The 20,058-nt window shown below is 43.2% G+C and overlaps 1 protein-coding gene across 7 annotated transcripts in view; it reads right to left on the bottom strand.

The window, feature by feature from the left end:
* The window catches only part of Srbd1 (S1 RNA binding domain 1), a 267,356-nt gene that overhangs the window by 214,260 nt on the left and 33,038 nt on the right, over nucleotides 1-20,058 (bottom strand). For 5 of the 7 annotated variants that reach the window (XM_013517551.1, XM_013517549.1, XM_013517546.1 and 2 more), the window contains 5 exons: nucleotides 18,167-18,460; nucleotides 16,966-17,724; nucleotides 10,447-10,526; nucleotides 6,321-6,510; nucleotides 4,360-4,713 (listed from right to left, as the gene is read on the bottom strand). In XM_013517551.1, the coding sequence (XP_013373005.1) occupies nucleotides 4,360-4,713; nucleotides 6,321-6,510; nucleotides 10,447-10,526 (624 nt within the window). In that variant the 5' untranslated portion in view covers nucleotides 16,966-17,724; nucleotides 18,167-18,460. Of the gene's footprint in view, nucleotides 1-4,359; nucleotides 4,714-6,320; nucleotides 6,511-10,446; nucleotides 10,527-13,236; nucleotides 13,303-16,965; nucleotides 17,725-18,166; nucleotides 18,461-20,058 lie in introns of all 7 variants that reach the window. The other 2 variants (XM_013517552.1, XM_013517547.1) reach the window with 2 other exon arrangements.

Genomic DNA, 20,058 nt, shown 5'->3' on the forward strand with positions numbered 1-20,058 from the left:
ACTATTATTTGTCTATGAGTTTCCCTGAGAAACTATCTTGTAGATAACAATAACCATTGATAATTTCCTACCACTTTGTCTGTAATTCGGTAAGCCCCCCCCCATTATTATGTTATCCTTCTTTTACTCTTTAAAATAAAAATTAAAAATAAATAAATAAATAATAAAAAAATCAAGGAAGATTTGCTGTAGAAGTAGCACTCCGTTGGCCCACGAAAGATAGGTAAAATTCTGAAACACCAAGGGGAGAGTGGATATGACTAAAACACTCATGGATCTGGAACTGTGTGTGGGTTGGGGCAACCCACAGTCTACCCTAAACCAGTTTAGCTATAGTTAGAAAAAGGAATCTAAGACAGCTTAGACTCCAAGCCCACATCTGTATTTTTGTGTGTGTGTTTTTATTTTTATTTTATGAGACAGGGTCTCACTACGTAGCTCAGGGTGGCCCTGAACTCATAACAGTCCTCCTGCATCAGCCTCCCAAGTGCTGGTGTTACAGGCATATGTCATGCCTGGCTTCCAGGCCCACATCTGGATAACACTAAATCCTAAGACAGGAACTAATAAAGTATGGCTAAAACTGGCTGGGAAAGGAGGTGTGACAAGATGCACAGAACAGTTCCCAAAGCCCTGCCCTTTGGTACATTTTGTTTGTTTGTTTCCCCCTAAAATGCCACAAAGGTTCTTCCCCTCCCACTTCCCCTTCCCTTCTTTTTTCACTGTCCTCCCCTAGGCTGGAGCATCCGCTCTTCTCACAGCACCAGGAACTGTTCCCATCCTTTCCCACCATAAGCGTGGGAGTGGGAGGGGAATGAAGTCTACGGTCCTGCCTAAAGCTTATCTCCCCTTTCTTCTCATTCCCGTTTTTGGTCACTCGTTGCTAAGGCAAGTCAGTAAGGAACAGCCAGACCCTATCAGTAACCCAACTGCAGAACAGAGCGTTTAGGTACCACATGTGTGACCTAGAGTTTACTGTGTCTTTTTGATCTCATGTTTCTGTTCCCTGTGATACTTTGCTACTCTTTCAGGAAATTAGCCTCGTCTCTGCCTACTCCTTTCTGAGCTCAAAGCCCCGTCTGCACTTGTCCCTTAGGTGGCCATTTCGTTGTCACGCTGCTCTTAGTCTGGGCCCCCATCTTGTTGCACCACATAACTGGCCAGCATCTTTCTTGTCACGTAACTAGCAGCCTATTTGGTTCAGCCACATGGACCCCACCATGTTTGTTTCCTTTCCTTGTTTCTTCTAACTTTTGCGGGTAATTTAAAAACATATGCCTGATGGCCTAAGCAGAACAAATGAACAGCCAGTAAAGCTTAACTCAAGTGATTATGAGACATTCTCAGGATTTTTAGTTTTTTTCTTAAAATCCCCATCTCTACTGCCTTAAACAAAGCTCCAGAATTTTTACTATCCCAGTAAATGTAGGAGATACTGTTTCCCAAGTGGTCACAACCTACTTACAAGCAGAGCTATCAAGTGTCTCAACAGGGCTAACAGGCAGTGACTCCACCCTGATCTCATGGGAGTTTTCAAGGTCTGGGTAGAGCCATCAAGCAACTCAACACACCTCTCCCCAAGGAGTCAGTGGGGCCAACATGGAGATCAAAAGCCCTCAGTAGGGCTTTCTTCCACGTTCCTATGAAGGATGCCAGCATCATCCTAGCTTCAGAGAGGGGTCTGTCTAGTGAATACCTGAGCCTCACAGGGATGTTTTGTGGGCTCAGATCGGGTCTCCTTCAGCATGAGACACTATCCCAGGGACTCAACACTTAGCTGTCTCTTTCTTTACACACGGCCCACAACAAGCCACAGGAAACCTCCAGAACCACACCCCACAGATTCCACTGACTTCGCCACCAGGCCGTGAAGGTTTGGCCCTGCCAATTTGAAAAAAGAAGAGTTTCTCTACTACTGCAATATAGTTTTGTCTTGGTATGAGCTAGGAATTGACAAGACAGGGAGACAGAATGGCAATTTAAATCGTGAGACTATCTTTACGTTTTATGCTTAAAACATAAAGGTGGAGTAAAATTCCTTATGTACAGGCTTTTGTGACTTTTATCTCAGGAAAAGCCCAGAAACTATGGTATTTAGAGTGTTCTCCAAGAAGAGAGAGCTATCTTTGATGATGCTTTACTGGATCCCACCTGTCTCTCAGGGGGATATGGGTCTCTCCCATCTGTTTAATGAAGGACTTTGAGGTGACACCACAGACACCTATAACTCAGTTGCTGGACATGGGCTTTTTCTATGTTCAACAATCGAGATCTACAGGAAGGCCAAAAGAGAAAAGCTAGAATTATGGCTGTTACAACGAGCAATGCTTTAAGCTCACCCAAACCGTCTGCGGGAAAACCCAAGGATGACCAAGTGCAAGCAGACAGACACTGGGCACACAACTACGTAACGCCACTGCCTGGGCCCTGCTCTGAGTGCGAGGAAGGCAATGGGCCTGATTCCTGGCACTGGAAGGTTGACTCCCTGCGCCCAGAGAGGGGCTAGGCAGCCCCTGCTAGCCCCTTGTTTCCTGCTCTGAAGAAGCTCAGGGAAAACTACAGTGCCCCTGTCCACGGATGTTACCATCTCCTGTGAAGAACCCTGAACATCACAGGTTGGCTAATTCAGCTTTGACTTCTTTCTCTGGAAAACCCTCCTCCAGATCTATCACCATAGATGGAGTCCTACTTGGAGAGTACTCCTGCTCCGACATCTATGTCACTTTGAAGGCCAAATCCTTAACTATGAGTTTTCAACTGTCCCACAGTGTGCTACTCGTTGAGATTTAGTAACAAATGTGGAGCAATTCTCAAATTCCAGCAAAGGCCCTCAGTTTATGACCTTATAATGGACAAAAGTGACTGACAATGCCTTTACAAAAATAAAACAGTCCCTTAGTCAGGCACCAGCACTGAGAACACCTCACTTAAGAAAATCTTTCTCCCTCCCTCTACATTTCAGAAAGGAGAGGAATTGCTTTGGGTGTCTTGATCCAACAGCTAGGACAGAGACTACAAGTTCTGACTCCCCTCAGGACAGGGTTATTCTGGAGACAAAAGGTTACTTGTGGTTAACAGGGGAACAACTTAGCAAGTCTCAGGTCATACTCACAGACACCTCTGAGGTTGTAATCAAAACCTGCACTACTCTTATCCTGCATGTTTGATGCCTACAAGCCCAAAAGTTAGTCACTTTCATGAACAAGTGATCTTTGAGACTGTAATGGTTGATACATTGTGTCAATTTGAGAAGTTTAGAGGTTTAACTAAGCCACTCAGCAGGAGGCCACTTTGTAAACATCCTCATCTTATGCAGGAGGAGATGGTACGAGTGCTACACCTGCCCTAGGGTGGGTAGCCTGCTTATAATATAAGGGAGGAAAAGGGGTTTGCTGTCCCCCTTTTTACTCCTGTTGTTTTTGCTGTCTTCTGCTGCCTTGAAGTGCTGCTCCTGTGCCCTGCCACCTACTGGGAGGTGATGGAACCTTTAAAAGGTGGGGCTGATTAGGTCTCAGGCCAACTGGGAGGCACACCAAAAGAGGACACACGGGACCCTAGTTTTCCTCTTAGTCTCTTTGGTTCCATGAAGTCAGCACATTTCTCCACTATGCACTCCCACCATGATCTATTGCCTAGTCAATGGGACCAACCAACCATAGACTAAAACCCCCAAGCTCCTGAGCCAAAATAAACCTTTCCTCCTAAGTTTATTTAGCTCAGGAATCTGTTACAGCAACAGAAAGTTGACTATCACAATGCGCAAAAACCCACCTTGACCAATGTTATGGTTTGTCTCCGGATGTCTCCCCAAAAGCCTCATGCAATCATAGGGAGTTGCTTTTTGGAGGCACCTGAATCTACAGTTTGTGACTGATTCATTGTCTAGTGCTGGGATTACAGGTGGGAGTACTACACCCGCCCTAGGGCAGGTAGCCTGCATGCAATCTAAGGGACAGAAAAAGTCTTCTCTCATGCTCCTCCCTTTTTGCTCTTGTTGTTTTTGCTGTCTTCTAGCACCATGAACTGTGCTAAGGAAACCCTGCCTTGGAGCTAGCTGATTACGGACTAAAACGGCCACAAACTGTGAGCTAAACAAACCTTTCGGTCCTTATTTTGGAGCATTGGATATTTTGTCTCAGTAACAAGAGAAAAGTTACTAAAACAACCAAGGTCACAGCTCTCAGCCAGGAACATACCATAATAAGCCATGAAACAAAACAGTGCACCCAGGAAAAGAACACACGACCCACGACCAAAACCTCGAGAAATCATTCCCAACCCTCCCCTTAGCCAGCATAATCCCTACAATATTCAAACAGAAAGAAATCAACTGAAGCACCAGACAATTGCCGCACATACCTGTACTATGTCCCAGTTCATTTCTACCTCCTCTTTAATGGCGTTGCTTGCAGGAAACTTGACAGGCTGCCCCTGAGGGCACGTTTCCGTCTTCATTCTCTTTAATGGAGACTGGCCGAATGTGAAGTCGTCTTCATTCTCCTCCTTCTTACAGACACCTTCCCCCATGGTGCTTGTTGATGGTATCTCTGTACCATCCACTAAGTCACTCACTTTGCTGGTTTCCTCATCAACTTTTAGCTTTTTTGTCCTTTGAGTTGAATTTTTCCGTTTTGTCTTTGCTGTCTTCAGAGTCTGTGCAGTATCCAATATATTCTCTTCCAAATCAACATCAGCAATAGCTATGGACCTATTCTATCAAACCACAGAAAGACATGAGAATTAGAAGATTAAAAACCAACTGCCCTGAGCTGGGCAGAGTGGCACATGCCTGTGGTCTTAGCACTCAGGAGGAGAACTGCCACAAATTCGAGGCCAGCCTGTGCTACATAGTGAGTTCAAGGCCAGTCTGAACCTCATAGCTAGAGCCTGTCTCAAAAAAAAAAAAAAGAGAGAGAAAAAACTACAATGAGAGCATTTTCACCCTAATGCCCACCTACCACTACCCCCATGTGAGCATGAAAATGATGTACGCTAGATAGCCTTCTGAATATTACATATTTTACTTGAAACACAATGGACCAAAACAGAGGTAGGAGCAGGGTACAGTGGCACATGCCTGTAATCTCAGCACTCTACAGACTGAGATAGAAGGTCACAAGCTCAAGGTTAGTGTGGGCTACACAGTGAGTTCAAGGCCAGACTGAATTAGGCCATACAGCAAGACAAGAAAAAAACAAAAACAAAAACAAAGAACAGAGATAGGAACATAATACTGAGAATATAACAATTGATACTAACCAAGTGAACTGGCACAAGTAAAGAAAGAATGTGTCAAGCATACGGGGAGTTGTCAGCCACAGAGGAGCAGGAAAAAAACGATAACAAGAAAAAATAAGTGTGATCAGCACCTCTCCTAAGCAATATGCAAAAAAGAAAAAAGAAATCTCTGCAGACAGTCTGAGTATTTCATTCCCCAGTAAGAGAACCCTGCTCTGAGATGGCTACTTCAGAATACCTTAGCACCGTGCAATTAAAGTATTTACTGTCACTGTGACAAACACAGCGCCTACACCACAGTAGGCCTTCAATAAACCCAAATGAACACATCTAATTCTTCTATTCTGAGTCCATGCTCATCAAGCAAATTTGTGATTCACATTTAATTTCCTACTTAGCTCAGCCTTCAAGGAAAAAAACTGCTAGCCATAAGAATTACAAGTGCTTGTGATAATTATTTCAAAGTATCCATTAAAGCAGCACTCCGGATGTATGTACCACTCTTGTGAGCAAGGCTGATGTAAAATGCCCATGAGAGGTCTACCAGTTTCTGAAATGCTGACTAGGAAACACCGGTTCCATCACTTGCCATCTGTGTATTTTGAGCAAGTCACTAGCTCTCTCTTGCCTCAGCTTTCTTATCTGTATAGTCAGGATAACAACAGAACTTGCCCCAATGGTAAAACCATATAAAAAAAAGTTGAGGCCAGACACGGCAGCACACGCCTATAATCCCAGCACTGGGGAGGCTGAAGCAGGAAGATCACTGTGAGTTCAAAGCCAGGCTAGGCTACAAAGAGAGTTCAAAACTAGCCTGAACTGCATAAGTAAACCCTGTCTCAAAAAAAAAAAAAGGGTGAGGATGTTACTCAGCTAAGGATAAGCAGAGGACATAGGAGAGGAAAATGAAAGCAGACGAAGAAACAAGGTGGAATTTAGCGGTATCATTCAGATCATGACAAAGGACAACAATGCCCTGCATTTTTGTCGTTTACACACTTTATCCCACGCTGTGTAAGCAGGAAGAGGCATCCCCACGGGGAAAATCCTTCAGCCTGCCCCCACCCAGCCGCAGCACCTACCAGTTCCTCCTTAACAGCCACACCCTCTGAGCCACCACTGCTCAGCGCTGAGTTCCCCGAGTTCTTCTTCCCCCGAGGCACCCTCTTCGGTTTGGACTCCTTGGGAGCAGGCTGCTTCCGGGCTCTGGGAACTTTCTTCTGAGGCTCCCAAGCAGTGTCTTCTTTGTCATCCTCCTCAGAGGCAGATGACCTACCAGTACATGGACAGAAGAAATTCCAGGAAAAACAAAAGCAAATGTCAGAGGTAAAAAAACAAAAGGACACATGCTTCTTGAGAAATAATAACAACAATAGTCAAAAGTATTTAAGATAAAATGGAGTGACAGAAGCCCAACCTGTGAACAGCAGCTGCAAAGAATTAAAACAACAGGGCTCATCAGAGACCAATATAAAAATCCTCCCTAACATACACAGTAAGTCGCAGGTCTCTTCACTTTCTGTCACCAGACAGCAAGTGTGGCACATCTGTTCATGACACAGGAGATCATGAATTGCCTTCAGTCACTTACTGGGTTAAATTAGTACAGGCAGAGACAAAGGAGCTGAGCGCCACTCCCTGCCCTCCACTTCACTGTAAACACTGCCCCACAGTTATTCCTGCTCCTGCTAGCCTAGACAGATACAAAATGAAGTAACAAAAGCCTAGGAGATGCCTAGGGTGGCAGAGAACTGGCACCAGGGAGATGCAGTGGGAGGCGCCTAATGCCAGAGGTGTCTGGCCTTTAAATTCTGAAAGCCTGAGTTATCAGCCCTGCTTGCCCTTCTCCCTTTCTCCTGTGGCTGCTGCTACCATTCCCCTGATCTTCTACTTAGCACTGGGTGTACCCTTGGCAATTCTCTCCTCAGGTACACAGGTACCTGGACTACTGGCCATTCAACGGTGACATCTCACACCACAGTCATGTGGGCTTTCCAATTTCAACAATGAATAGCACCTAAGCAAGTGCCTAAATGCTAATTACATCGCTTAAATTGTATTAAGTTATTCAATTCAATGATATTAGTAGAAAATGGCTCTAGGAAACACCCCAAATGACATAAAAATCCAACACCAAGACCCAGCTGTTTGTATTAACCCTTTTTTTCCTTTCAGAGAATGAATTTCTCTCCTGATTAGATAGGATCAGGTATAGCTATTGTATTTCCCTAACCACAAATCAAATTCACAGTAAGAGCCGAGGAAAAAAGTCAGGATCAATGGTGTATGTCTCTACTCTTAGTGCTCAGGAAGCTGAAGCAGGAAAATCTTGAGTTTGAGGCCAGCCTGGGCTACATAGGGAGACCTTGTTTCAAGAAAGAAAAGAAAAGAAAAAAATAAGTAAATAAACATAGAAGCAGAGAAAAAGCAGCCATGTGACCGTGTGGAAGGAAAACTGTGCCCTTCCCCACCCAGTTAATTCTATTTCTACCCTAATATAAGAGGTCAAGTGTAGGTGGGAAGGATGACCTCTTCCTTCGTGGAGACTGGTGAATAGGGATGTCCCGGTTTTTGAATAGTTTAAGTTGTGCCTCAAGGCAAAACCTCACTGGGTAACTTCTCAGCTAGAAAACCGTAATTGTGATGGGCCAAACTACTGATCTCCTCCAACTGAGTTCTCTTCACAGGCAGATGCGAAGCCTAAGACCAAGCAAAAAACAAAAGAGCACAACACCGGTGGACAATAAAGGAGCCAGAAATAGAAAACCAGGGTTCCCTCACAGTACTACCAAACCAAAGAGGAAGGCCTCCTTCCACCTCGGGCTCACCACCGACGAAGCAGGTGCGCTGCCTAGTCTATCGCCCATGGGAATGTTAGCGAAAGCAAAGGGCTTTTTCTTACCCTGAGGAAAACACAAGTGCTAGAATCATGCGTTACACAGGAACAGTTCGGAGGCTGCCCTTCAACGCCCGTTCCCCGTCACAGGTGAGCTCTGACGCTCCTCCGCAAGCAGCTCCTTTGGGAAACCCACTCCCCTGGTTTCCCACCTACTGGCTCAAAGGAGCCTCCCTAGGCAAAGTCCTCTGCCCTCTCTTCTTGCTCTTCTGTCTTATCATCCAATACTGGAATCTCAGTTTTTATCTCCAATTTGACCTTCCCCTGAGCCCAAGACTCCCGTAACCACTTTCCTGTGGAGGTTTAGCATCACAGCAAATGTACCACATCCAGAGCTGCACTCCTGATTCCACATTCACTCGGGTACCTGTTCCTCTCCCTGTCTTTCCAAGCTGCCAGGCTTTCCTTCCTACCGCAAATGTAATCAATCACCATCATGTCCTACCTTCAAAATCAGACCATTTCCTATCATTTTCACTGTTAGAACCCTAGGCTTCTACAGCCATTTCCTTACCCCTCCTCCTCACCCCCCGCTTGTATTCTATACACACACACACACACACACACACACACACACACACACAGAGTCTGTTCCCTGCTAAGAAGCCAGAACATTTTACAAATGTAAGCCAAATCAAGTCACATCCTGCCCACAATCCTCCAGTGGCTGCCCCACTCACTTTGAATAAAACGCTAGCACTGTCTCACAGCCTCTTAGATCCTACCCATTCCAATCTCATTTCCTGTCTCTGCCTTGGTAACTCTGAGCTGGCCATATTGGTCTTCTTGCTGTTCCCCACACACCACACTCCTTCCTGTGTCACATGCTGTGGTTTGTGTCTAGATGTACCCCTAAAGCCGCATGCAATCATAGGTAGGGTTTTTTCACAGGTGGCTGGATCTAGAATGTATGATGATGGGATTTGAGGTATGTGATTACTAAATTTGTCTGTTGATTGCTTTGGCACCCGCCCTAAGCCCAGTAGCCTAGATAGAATATAAAAGGGGCAGAAAGAAGCTACTATTATTGCTTGTATCTTGCTTGCTTTGTTTCCTTCTTCCTGCCATGAACTGTTTCTCCTCTGTAATGCCTATCTGTGATGCCACCCTATCTTAGAGCTAGCTGATTATGGACTGAAACCTCTACAAACTATGAGCTAAATAAATCTTTCCTCCTTTAACTTAGGATTTTGCATATTTTGTCTCAGCAACGAGAAAAAGTAACTAAAAACACTAATCCCCAAGATCTCTGCACAAAGCTGCACTTCTGTTTGTCAGCTGTGCATTACTACAACAAAATACCTGAGACAACTAATTTAATAAAGTGAAATGGCTTCTTTTGCTCACAGTTTTGCTGGTTCAAATCTAAGATCAGGCAGCTCCATTATTTTTGGCCTTGGATGAGGATAAGAGATGGCAAAGGCAGAAGCACATGTCAAAGCAAATGTTCACATCAAGGACATAACAAAGAAAAAGAAGACAGGCCCAGGTCCCACAGTCCTCACTGTGAGGCATGTCTCCAAGACGTAGAGATCTCACCCTGGGCCTCACCTCTTAAAAGTCCCAGTACTGCCACCCTAGAGACAACGCCCTGCATATGGACCTCTGAGGGACACTTATCTCAGTCCTGCAATTCCCAGATCTCACTCAGACCTCTTGGCACACCCCCAAACAACTGCCTGAGCATCCACCGCCACAGCCTGGCCAGCTACTCACCGTGCTCCAGGGCCAGTCCCTGCTTTTTCTTTATAGTACTTACTTTCACCTACTAGTAATCACTCATTTCTTTAACAAATACCTTAAGAGCACCTAATACGGTCCTCCACAGCAAAGATTCTCAAATGGGGACAATTCCCCCACACACCCATCTGGCACTGTCTGAAGACTTTTTGACAGTCATACCTGGAAGGGGTGCTACTGATGTCTAGTGAGTAGAGGTTAGGGATGCTACTAAATATCTTACAAGGCAAAAAGCAACCCCCACAACAAAGAAGTACCCTGCATACAACGTCAGTGGTGTAGAGATTGAGCACCATTGCACTAAAGCAGTGAAAAAGAAAAAAAAAAACAACTGCCTCTTCTCATGGAGCTTAAATAGGCTATATACTTAGTTACTTTCTCTGTCTCTATTTAACACTTTATTACCAACATTAGAGCCTGGAACACAGTATGAGTTCAACAAATATTTGTATGAACAAATGAAAAAGACACAGCATTCTTTCACTACAGTGACTTCACAAGCTTGTGACAGAATGCAATACTTCTTAAAATATTCACCATTCCCCACCATCATAATAAACCAATATGCTTACGGCTCAGAGAAGTAAGAAAATTCATCTTTGGACACTGCAGTCTGCGCCTGTATTTTCGCTCTTCTTGGCAATGAGGACATCTGGAAGAGAGGGAACACAGTGTCAGTGTGGCCGGAAGTCCGATCACTTCAGCAGGCTACAAAACGGTTGCTGTTCAGAACTATTTCTTCAATAGTTCTACTGCTAGAAATGCCATAGTAAAAACACGAGGTTTGCCAGGGATTTAGTTCAGTGGCATAGCGCCTGCCTCGCAAGTGTGAGGTCCTGAGTTCAATTCCAGGTACCAAAAAAAAAAAAAGAAGTTTATATCCAACCCTTAACACTTGTTTCCCCTGCTATAGACTGCCAATTAAAAGAGCAGCTGATAGCCAGGCCTGGTGGTATATGCCTATAATCCCAGTGCTCTGAGAGACTGAGGCAGAAGGATCATAAATTTGAGCCCAGCCTGAGCAATTTATCGACCTAGCAAGACCTTGTCTCAAAATAAAATATAAAAGTTCTGCCAATCCTCAGCACAAAAAAAAAAAAATCAAGCAATTATAACCTACCAAAGTATTAAATGCTTTATGTGTATGGACCATCTTTTGAAAAATATAAGCTCTGTCAGAGTAACAACTCTTAGTTTTCTAGAATTATATGCTTGACTATTCTGCAAATATTATGTAACGATGACACTATCAGTTAACAAATTATAAATATCTCAAAGATAAGCAACATTATTCTTTCTTCTAAATCTTCTTAGAGTATAAAGTAGAGGCATCTCTACAAGTTGGCAGTCAGATAACTGCTGCTTTGAATAAGCAGCTATGATATCCCTCAAACAAGATATACAGCCTCTTATAACAAAAGTTCCTAAACTTAAATAAAGTGATTAATCACCATGCTACCAAAAATATTTACCAGATACAAAGGCTCAGGTCTTAAAAAAAAAAAAAAGGCAAATACCAAGAGGAATCAAATAATTCAAGAAGTAAATAAATTTACTTAAATTGATAAGATATCTTACTTAAAAAATGTGTCAAATGCATTATGTTGGAACCCTTAAACAAGTTCCTAGACCAGTAATATCTTATAATATCTATGTTTCTGACATCCATTTAGACAGGCAGGCGTGGTGGCATGAGTTTGAGACCAGCCTCGGCTACAAAGTGAGCTCAAGGCCAGCCTGAACTGCATAACCAGACCCTGTCTCAAAATGACAAAAAAAAAAAAAAGCCACTTAGAAAAGGAAGAAACACTTCACAAAAATACTAAAAGGGCTGTCACAAAAGGAAACAAGATCTCCCAAGAGTTATACCTCAACTCCTTCAATAAATGCAGAACTACAGGCAGAACAATACTTAGAGGGAACCAGAAGATAAGGAAAATGATAAGACAGGATAATCTTCCATCCTTCTTTCACTCCCTTTCAGTAGTTTTTATGGCTATGCAAGTCATCATTCCTCAAATGAGTAGTTCTAGATAATGATCTTAAGGGAACAAGAAACTGTGATTTCTGTTATGTGTATTTTACTATAATAAAAAAATAAATAAACTTAGGTATATGGCATATTCCCTTAATCCTGCTTACTTAGGAAGCTGAGGCAGGAGGATCTCAAATTCAAGGGCAGCCTGGGGAAATTTAGCAAGAGTCTATCTCAAAAAAAAAAGAGTAGGAAATATAGCTGAGCACACCCTGGGTTCAATCCCCAGGATCACCCACAAACAAACAAAGCAGGCGAAGTTAGTGTATGACAGGGTGGTATTATTACCTAGTTGTGACAAAATACCTGATAACCACAACTTAAAGGAGGAGAGGTTTATTTTGGGTCACAGTTTTCAGGGTGTTCGGTCCATTGTAAGTTGGCTCCAAGGCAGAAACATCATGGTAGAAGGACATGGTGAAGGAAAGCTGCTCGACTTATGGCAGCCAAGAAGCATAGGGAGAAGGCAGGAGATAGGCACAAATTGCAACCTTCCAGGTACCCCCTACCTCCACAGTGACCCCTCCCCTCCTTCTAGAGGCTACCTCTGAACACAAGAGGGGGACATTTTAGATTTAAACCATAATAAGTGGCAATTCAAACCAGAGCACGGTAGAATGAATAATCCAGTAAGTGGTACTGAGATAACCAGCTATTCCTCTGAAGGCAAACAATTCCTATCTCCACATCAAGAACAAAAATATATTCCACAATAACTGACTTAAAAATACACAAAATAAAACTACCAAAACACAGATGACACTTTTCATAATCCTAAGTAGATGCAAAGGAATTTAGGTTTTGCCAGGTATAACTCAAAATTCCAAATCCCAAGAAATGAACAGATTTTACTACATAAAATTTAAGATCCCAAGACAGGTTTGAGAACCAAACCTGCAGTCTCCTTAAAAATAAAATTGAAACCCAAGAAGCAGTAACTGATACCTTTCGAACCAAGCATGAGGGGGTTGGAGCTGGACATAAGGTGTCTGACACAGAGAAGTATCTCTAGGTATCCTATCCCACATGAGGCAACTACCCCCAGAAAGAACCTAGAAGTGTATTCTCCAGAGCAGGTAAAATAGAGTCCCTACACTAAAGGACAGCCACTGCAACAGTACACATGGGAACCATCCAGACTGAATGCTAATGCAAAATCCCCCAGTACTGGCCTTCCACTGAGACCCAAACACCACCAGCCAGCCCTTACCCTCAATGAAGGAGAATAAGGCCTTTCTCTGGAGAATATGACCACTCCCAGAGTAAAATCCAATATCAAACAACCCATCCAGATCACCTTACCACCACTCTCAAAACCCCAACTTACAATATATAGTAGCCTCCCTTATCTAAGGTTTTATCTTCTGTAGTCTCACTCTCAGTCAACAGTGGTCTGAAAACATTAAGCAGAAAATTCCAAAATAAACAATCACAGGCTTTAGGCTGCATATTCTTCTAAGTAGCATGATGAAATCTCCACCCCACACCATCCAGCTGGGAACATGATCATCCCTTTGTCCAATGTTTAGTGTCCAGTGTATACATGCTGTATATGCTACCCTTATCCATTAGCCATTTAGCAGTCAGCAGGGTTGTTAGATCAACTGTCATCATAGGACACTGTCTGGGTTCAAGTAACCCTTATATTATTTAATAATGGCCAAAAGTACAAGAGTAGTAAGGCTGGCAATTTTATTTTAACACATTGTTACAACTGCTCTATTTTATTATTAATCTCTTACTGTGCTACTGTACCTAATTTATAATTAAATTTTATTATACATATGTATGTGTAGGAAAACCATGGTAAACATAGGGCTCAACACATCCAGGTATCCACTGAGAGTGTTGAAATTATTTCCCCAAGTAGGGAAAATTTGTATCTTAACTCAAAACATTCCCTCACAGACCAATTTTATCTCCACACTTGAACCTTAACAGAAATGTGTTGACAAGAGGAAAAGACAAACCCTTAACAGGCTTTTGCTTTGCTTAACTATTAGCCTTAAAAAAGGTTTCCCCAAAACAAGCATTTCCAACTACCATTTATTAGGAACACTGTGGGCAATGTACCATGGAAAATTGAGTGAGATATTTCTTTTCACAACTGGGAAAAAAAATATGATTGTAAAAGGGCAGGTAGGAACACACAGGTCAACTTCGGACAGATTCATTTGAGAAAGACTATATACCAAGTTAACAACTATAAATTATTTATAAAAACTATCTACAACAGAGGTATATATGAATACTCCAGCATAAAGACCTATGTTCTCAGAGCCTGCTTTCTCCTTTTACGCTTCTCCCGGGTCTTCTTACTTCATATCATAAAAGCTGTTAGATTAGGAAAAACCTCATCCATTTCCATGTTTTAAATAAAGTCATGTATGGCTTAATGTCAGGGACACATTCTGAGAAATAAGTCATTAGGTGATTTATCATTATGCAAACATCATAGTGTACTTACACAAATCAAGACAGCTGGAACATTGCTGCATGACATAATCTTATGGGACCAACTTGTCATATAGATCCAGCACCAACAGTCATCATGACTATACCCTTACCATCTACTTATTAACAATCCTAGTCCCTCCACCTCAAACCTTGCTTTTAAGATTCAGATTTACATAATAAACTGCCTCCCTTGAAACTATTTAGCTATCACACAGTTATGTAAAACTTAATACATAGCAGAACACTGGATAAGGACTCCTTGTCCTAAAACCCATTCCTACCCTAGTCTTTCCCTCTCAGTAAATGGTACCACTCTTCACCTATTTGCTAAGCCAAAACCTTGGGAAATTGTTTAACAACCAGCATGCAATATATCGCACATGTTGAAAGTGCTCAAATCTGGTAAGTTCTGCTACACGTACACACACTCAGGATGATGAACATACTTATTATCCTCCAAAGTTCCATTTGCTAAGCCAAAAACACTGCAATCTTGTTTATCTTCCCTGGCCAGTCTATTAGTAAGTCATGAATACCATCAGTATATAAAAGTGGAACCTAGTTTCCAACTTGTGAACTTTTGGAGGACATATTCAAACCAGAGCAGTCTCCATTTCTAATCTGGGTACTGCCAATAGCACTTTGCCTATGCTCCCGCTTCCTCTCTTGTCCCTAGAGACCATTCTTTACATATCAAAACAAAAGATCCTTTAGACAATGCTTTAAACATACCAATGACTTCCCACCTCCTCTTCAACTCAGCAGCAAACTTGGCTCGATAAGGTGCCCTATGAGACTGACCACAGCTTCTCTTTCTAACCACGTTCATCACTTGTGGAGCTCCTCGGCTTTAGTTCGAGTCTCTGAGTGCCTGCAACCAGCATGATTCTTTCCCACCTCAGGTTTCTTCTATATGAAGCTCTCTTCCCTGCGCATTAAATGTCGGTTTTATTCCTTAGATCTCAACATTTTAGGCCTCAAATGAGTTTCTCGGTCATACCGTATTTTAAAAGAACTCTGTTTATTTTACATAGTAGTATGAAACATAACCTAAAATTATTTTACTTGGTTATTGTCCAAATCCCCCTTAATTCAGTAACACCGTGAAGGAAGGGCACACCTACTTTACTCACTTCCAGCCTAGCAATGGCTGCTCTACTACTACTAAAGAAACAAGAATACATGCAAATATGGTCTCTACAGAATATAAATTTATTTTCCATCACTATCAGACTATGCCATACATTGCACCTAATGATCTCTGAAAAAGGTGATAGCACATAAGAACGTTGCTAATCTTTAGTGATTTCAGATTTTTCTCTCTTGCAAGATATCTTTGTAGGCATGTGAGTATATTCCAAATCAATAAATTGGAGGGCACACACACACACATTTTAAAATAGGGCAGAAAACCCTAAAATTTCAATAAGAGTGGACAAGAACAACTTCTTGAGCTGGGCCTGGTGGCGCACGCCTCTAATCCCAGGACTCCGGAGGCTGAGGCAGGACGATCCTTGAGAGTTCCAGGCCAGCGTGGGCTACAAAGTGAGCTCAAGGCCAGTCTGAACTTCACAGTGAGACCTTGTCTCAAAAAGGCAAAAAAACCCAACAACTTCTTAAGAAGCACCTGAAGAAGTCTCTCTGAGCTTGGGCCAGGGATTTAGCTCAGCGGCACAAGCGCCTGCCTGGCAAGCCCAAGGTCCTGAGTTTGATTCCCGCTACCAAAAAAAAAAAAAAAAAAAACAAAGAAGTTTCCCTGAGCTAAGCAACCGAAGTATTTGGAATGTTAGCACAGATTCTCAAGTCGTTAGAACAAAATGCGAGAGTGGCAAAGAGCCTGAGATCAGACAGCCCTGTGTTCTTTCTCAAGAGGCTTGAGAGTCAATGATGTGATTTACTCAGAGAAGAAATACACGGCAAAAGAATAGAACCTAGAGCCCCAAATACCAAAACTAGCCTTGTTTCACATTCCGCACAGGCTGTTTTACGGAGGCTCTAGGAGAGTTGCATAGTTTCCATTCATTCAAACTCAAGCGCCGCCTAGACGCCCCGCTGAAGATGCAGTTGATGCAGACAAAACCACGATCGGAAGGATGGAAAAGGTGCTTTCTCCCCCACCGCTGATCCTTTCAGGTAAAAAACAAATCTAGGTTTGCCCCGGCTTTCCCATGTCTGTCCCTGTGCGATAGGAGGTTCTGCAAGTAGACAGAAGACGCGCCAGGTGACACGCGGCAGCCAGAGGGATTTTTCCGAGTGTAGACTGTGAGCTATAGACCGCCGACAGAAAAACGTAATGCAACTTTTCACGTTTAAAAAGGGGTATTAGAGCCGGCCGTGGTGGCGCAAGCCTGTAATCCCAGCACTCGGGAGGCTGAGGCACGAGGATTGCTGAGTTCGAGGCCCGCCTGGGCTACAAAGTGAGTTCAAGACCAACCTGAACTGCATAGTGAGACCCTGTTTGAAAAAGACAAAAAAAGCGGGGAGGAGGTATTTCCCAAACGTACGGTCTGAATTTTTTAAATGGCCCCAAAAATGCCGGAGCCCGGACGCAGGGTTGTGCACGCCCGCAAGACGCCGCCCAGGCGGACGCACGGCTCACCTTTGCGCCCGGCGCGTCCGGAGACCCGGGATTCTGTGTGTGTTACCCCATCTTCCGGTTCCCGCCGGAAGTTTTTCAAACGCCGGAAGTCCCGCCTCGTTTTCTCCGGACGGACCTGCCGGAGTAGGGCGGAGCCAAACTGCCCTGAGGCGGGTCCGGCCTGCAGACTTCAGGGAGCGCGCGGGCGGAGCTGTTTGCCTGGCTCCGGGAACCCTGCGGGCCGAGTTGCTACGAATGCGCGCCCGCCTCGCTTTTTTGCTTTCTCTTTCTTCTCTTGACGGGCATCTTCTGTCATTTCTAAAATTCAGTCAAGGGTCATTCTTTTCACGGTGTTGTTTATTTACAGTGGAAAATGAAAAATTATTCAGCTTTATTGTCAATATGAAATGTCACTTAACTGTTCTTAGCATATTTTGGCGTGTTTCATTATGCCCTAAACCCTGAAATACGGGGTTTTTTTGCTCCAGGCGCGTGGAAATATCCGATTCTTGCGACCCTGCCTCGTGTCGTTTTTAGATTCTTGTAACGTGCTGTGACTAAAGTCCTGGTAACCTAGTGGTATTCTAGGTGAGCTTTCTTTCACATGGAGCATATCTGTTTCCCTTGCCGGAAAGCACTACAGTAGCTTCCGCGTTTTAATTTGATCAGACCTAAACATCTTGTCCCGACTTCTGGCCTCTGGGCCCTACTTTTTTTCACTGAAGACTTGCTTCCCAGAAATTATTTTCTGTTACCTCGAATATATCTCAAAATTAGTTCCTAGTGGAAATGGAAGAAGAAAAGATTTAGTTTTAGGTCTTACCCTACATGCTAAACTGTTAAGTTCATAGAAACAACCAAAGAAATTAAATCGTAAAATGTGAGAAAGAAGGATGTTGTTAGTCTAGATTAAAGTTTAGCAGATCAAAACCCCATGGACTTGTTTTAGAAGATTCTCAACAGCAACTTTCCACTGTTAAGGACTCATTTCCAGGGACTTTTGAGCCCTGAGGAGCCTAGCAAGGTACTAAGGTGACACTCTGCTAGGCCAATATGGTGGTACATGCCTGTAATCCCAGTACTCAAGAGGCTGAGGCAGGAAGATTGTCTCAAATTCAAAGCCAGTTTTGGCTGCAGAGTGAATTCAAAGCCAGTCTGAACTACACCACAAGACCTGTCTCAAAAAACAAAACAAAACAAAACAAAAAAAGAAATGACTCACCAAAGTTGAATGTACATTTTACCGGATAGTTTTTGTGTCGGGACTGTACTCTTTTTAAACTTGGTAAGTCTAATCTTCTATATCTCAAATCACTGGCCACTGAAGATCAGTTTCTGAGACTGTTGAGGAATTTTTTTCCTTCTTAGTTTCCACAGGGTTATGTTGCCTTTTGCAGTTGTTCCAGAAGGTCTGGAATTGTCTGAAACAATCATAGTCCACTCCTGCAATTTATAATCTTGGAAGGATACTGGAGACCACAATACCATCCTGGGTTATGGGAAGAAAAAACAAGTCCTAAAAACCAAAAACAATAATTACTTTTCACCTCTTTTTAATAGCATTGTGCTAGGCAAAAAATTTTAAGAGTCAAGTTAAATTAGTGTTCTTCAAACTCTTTTCATCCCTTCTCTCCTAGAGAAATTTACGAACAAAACTGAAAAATAGATACAGCCACAGGAGACAGAGATCCAAACAAGACAGTCGAGATTCAGGGCTTGGGTCAAGCTGGTAGTAACCGTAGTGAGGAGGAGAGTAGAAGTTGACCAGCAGGTCCTTGACCAACATCAAGAATATTTTTATTTCACCTGGTAAACAAAAGACATTACTAACATGAAACACATTATAAGATTTTTAATATCAGACATCTGGGGAAAATAAAACTTGGGGCAGAGACCTTTAAAATTAAAATATGTAGGAGATGGCCCACTTGAAGACAAGTAAGACTGTCCAGAGAACATTTCCCTTGGAATTTTGCAAGAGAACCACTCCCACTACAAGCTGTCAAAGGAAATTTGTAATCACTTAAGTATAAACCAGACCCCGCCACTAAAACTGCCTTTTCTGCTGAAGGCCTTGCCCAATCTGTTGTTTACCTTTGGATCTCAAGTGCTGAATTCCAAGAAATTCATGGGTTTAGAATCACAGCTGGAAATAATCTGGATATCCACCTGAGACTATGCAAGAAGGCTTAGAAGACATGAAAACATGTTTTGGATTTTCTTAGAGGCTATTTGTGCTCTAAAACACAGTTTTTCCCATGGTATGCCCTGGTACATTATCATTTGTATGTTATTGTCTGTGTTGTCAAATCCTTTCCCTATAGGTTCTGCCTCCCCAGGGAGAACATGATAATTTTAGTAATAACTTACCTTTATTGATCACCTATAATGTGTCAGGCACTAAGTTAATGGTTTCACATATACTTTTATATTTCACTCACATGTAAGCTAAATGAGATGTTGCTTTTATAAACAAAAGTATGAGAAAAATGGGGTATACAGAAGTTAAATAATTTATAAGTTGCAGATCTAGCATTTAGGCCCAGTGATCTGCTCTACTCCAAAGCAGGGGGAGGGGTACAGTACTTTTAAATATCACCAACTTGAAGCACAATTTTCTTTTTCAACAATAGTGGGTCAGGGGCTGGGGATATAGCTTATCCGCACAGCACCTGCCTGGCAAGCATGAGGTTGTGAGTTCGATTCCTGGTACCAAAAAAAAATAAAAAATATGGGCCGGCACCCAGCCTCACAGGCACCCGGGAGGAGGGCCCCCAGTGCTCAGGAAGCCATATGGCAGGGAGCGCCAGCCTTCAGGCCGGCCCCCAGACTCGCAGGCACTGTGGCAGGGCGCACTGGCATGCGCCATCCATCAGGCCAGCCACCGCCTCATAATTTAGCGCTATCATGGCACACAGATGGCACACAATGACACAACTGGCCCACCATGCACTGGCTGTGGAGGCCCACCCACACATGTGCATAAATCATTCTGACATGGAGAAATCCCCTGGGAATACATGCCACACAACAGGTCACTTTTACCCCTGCCATTGAGAACTGAAAAGGTCCAGAGTCAGCGGAGCAGCAGCTGCTGAACAAGGACTTGGAGAA

This window comes from Chinchilla lanigera, unplaced genomic scaffold (genome assembly GCF_000276665.1).
Source record: "Chinchilla lanigera isolate Chin_1 unplaced genomic scaffold, ChiLan1.0 scaffold00040, whole genome shotgun sequence".
In the NCBI taxonomy this organism is placed as follows: domain Eukaryota; kingdom Metazoa; phylum Chordata; class Mammalia; order Rodentia; family Chinchillidae; genus Chinchilla; species Chinchilla lanigera.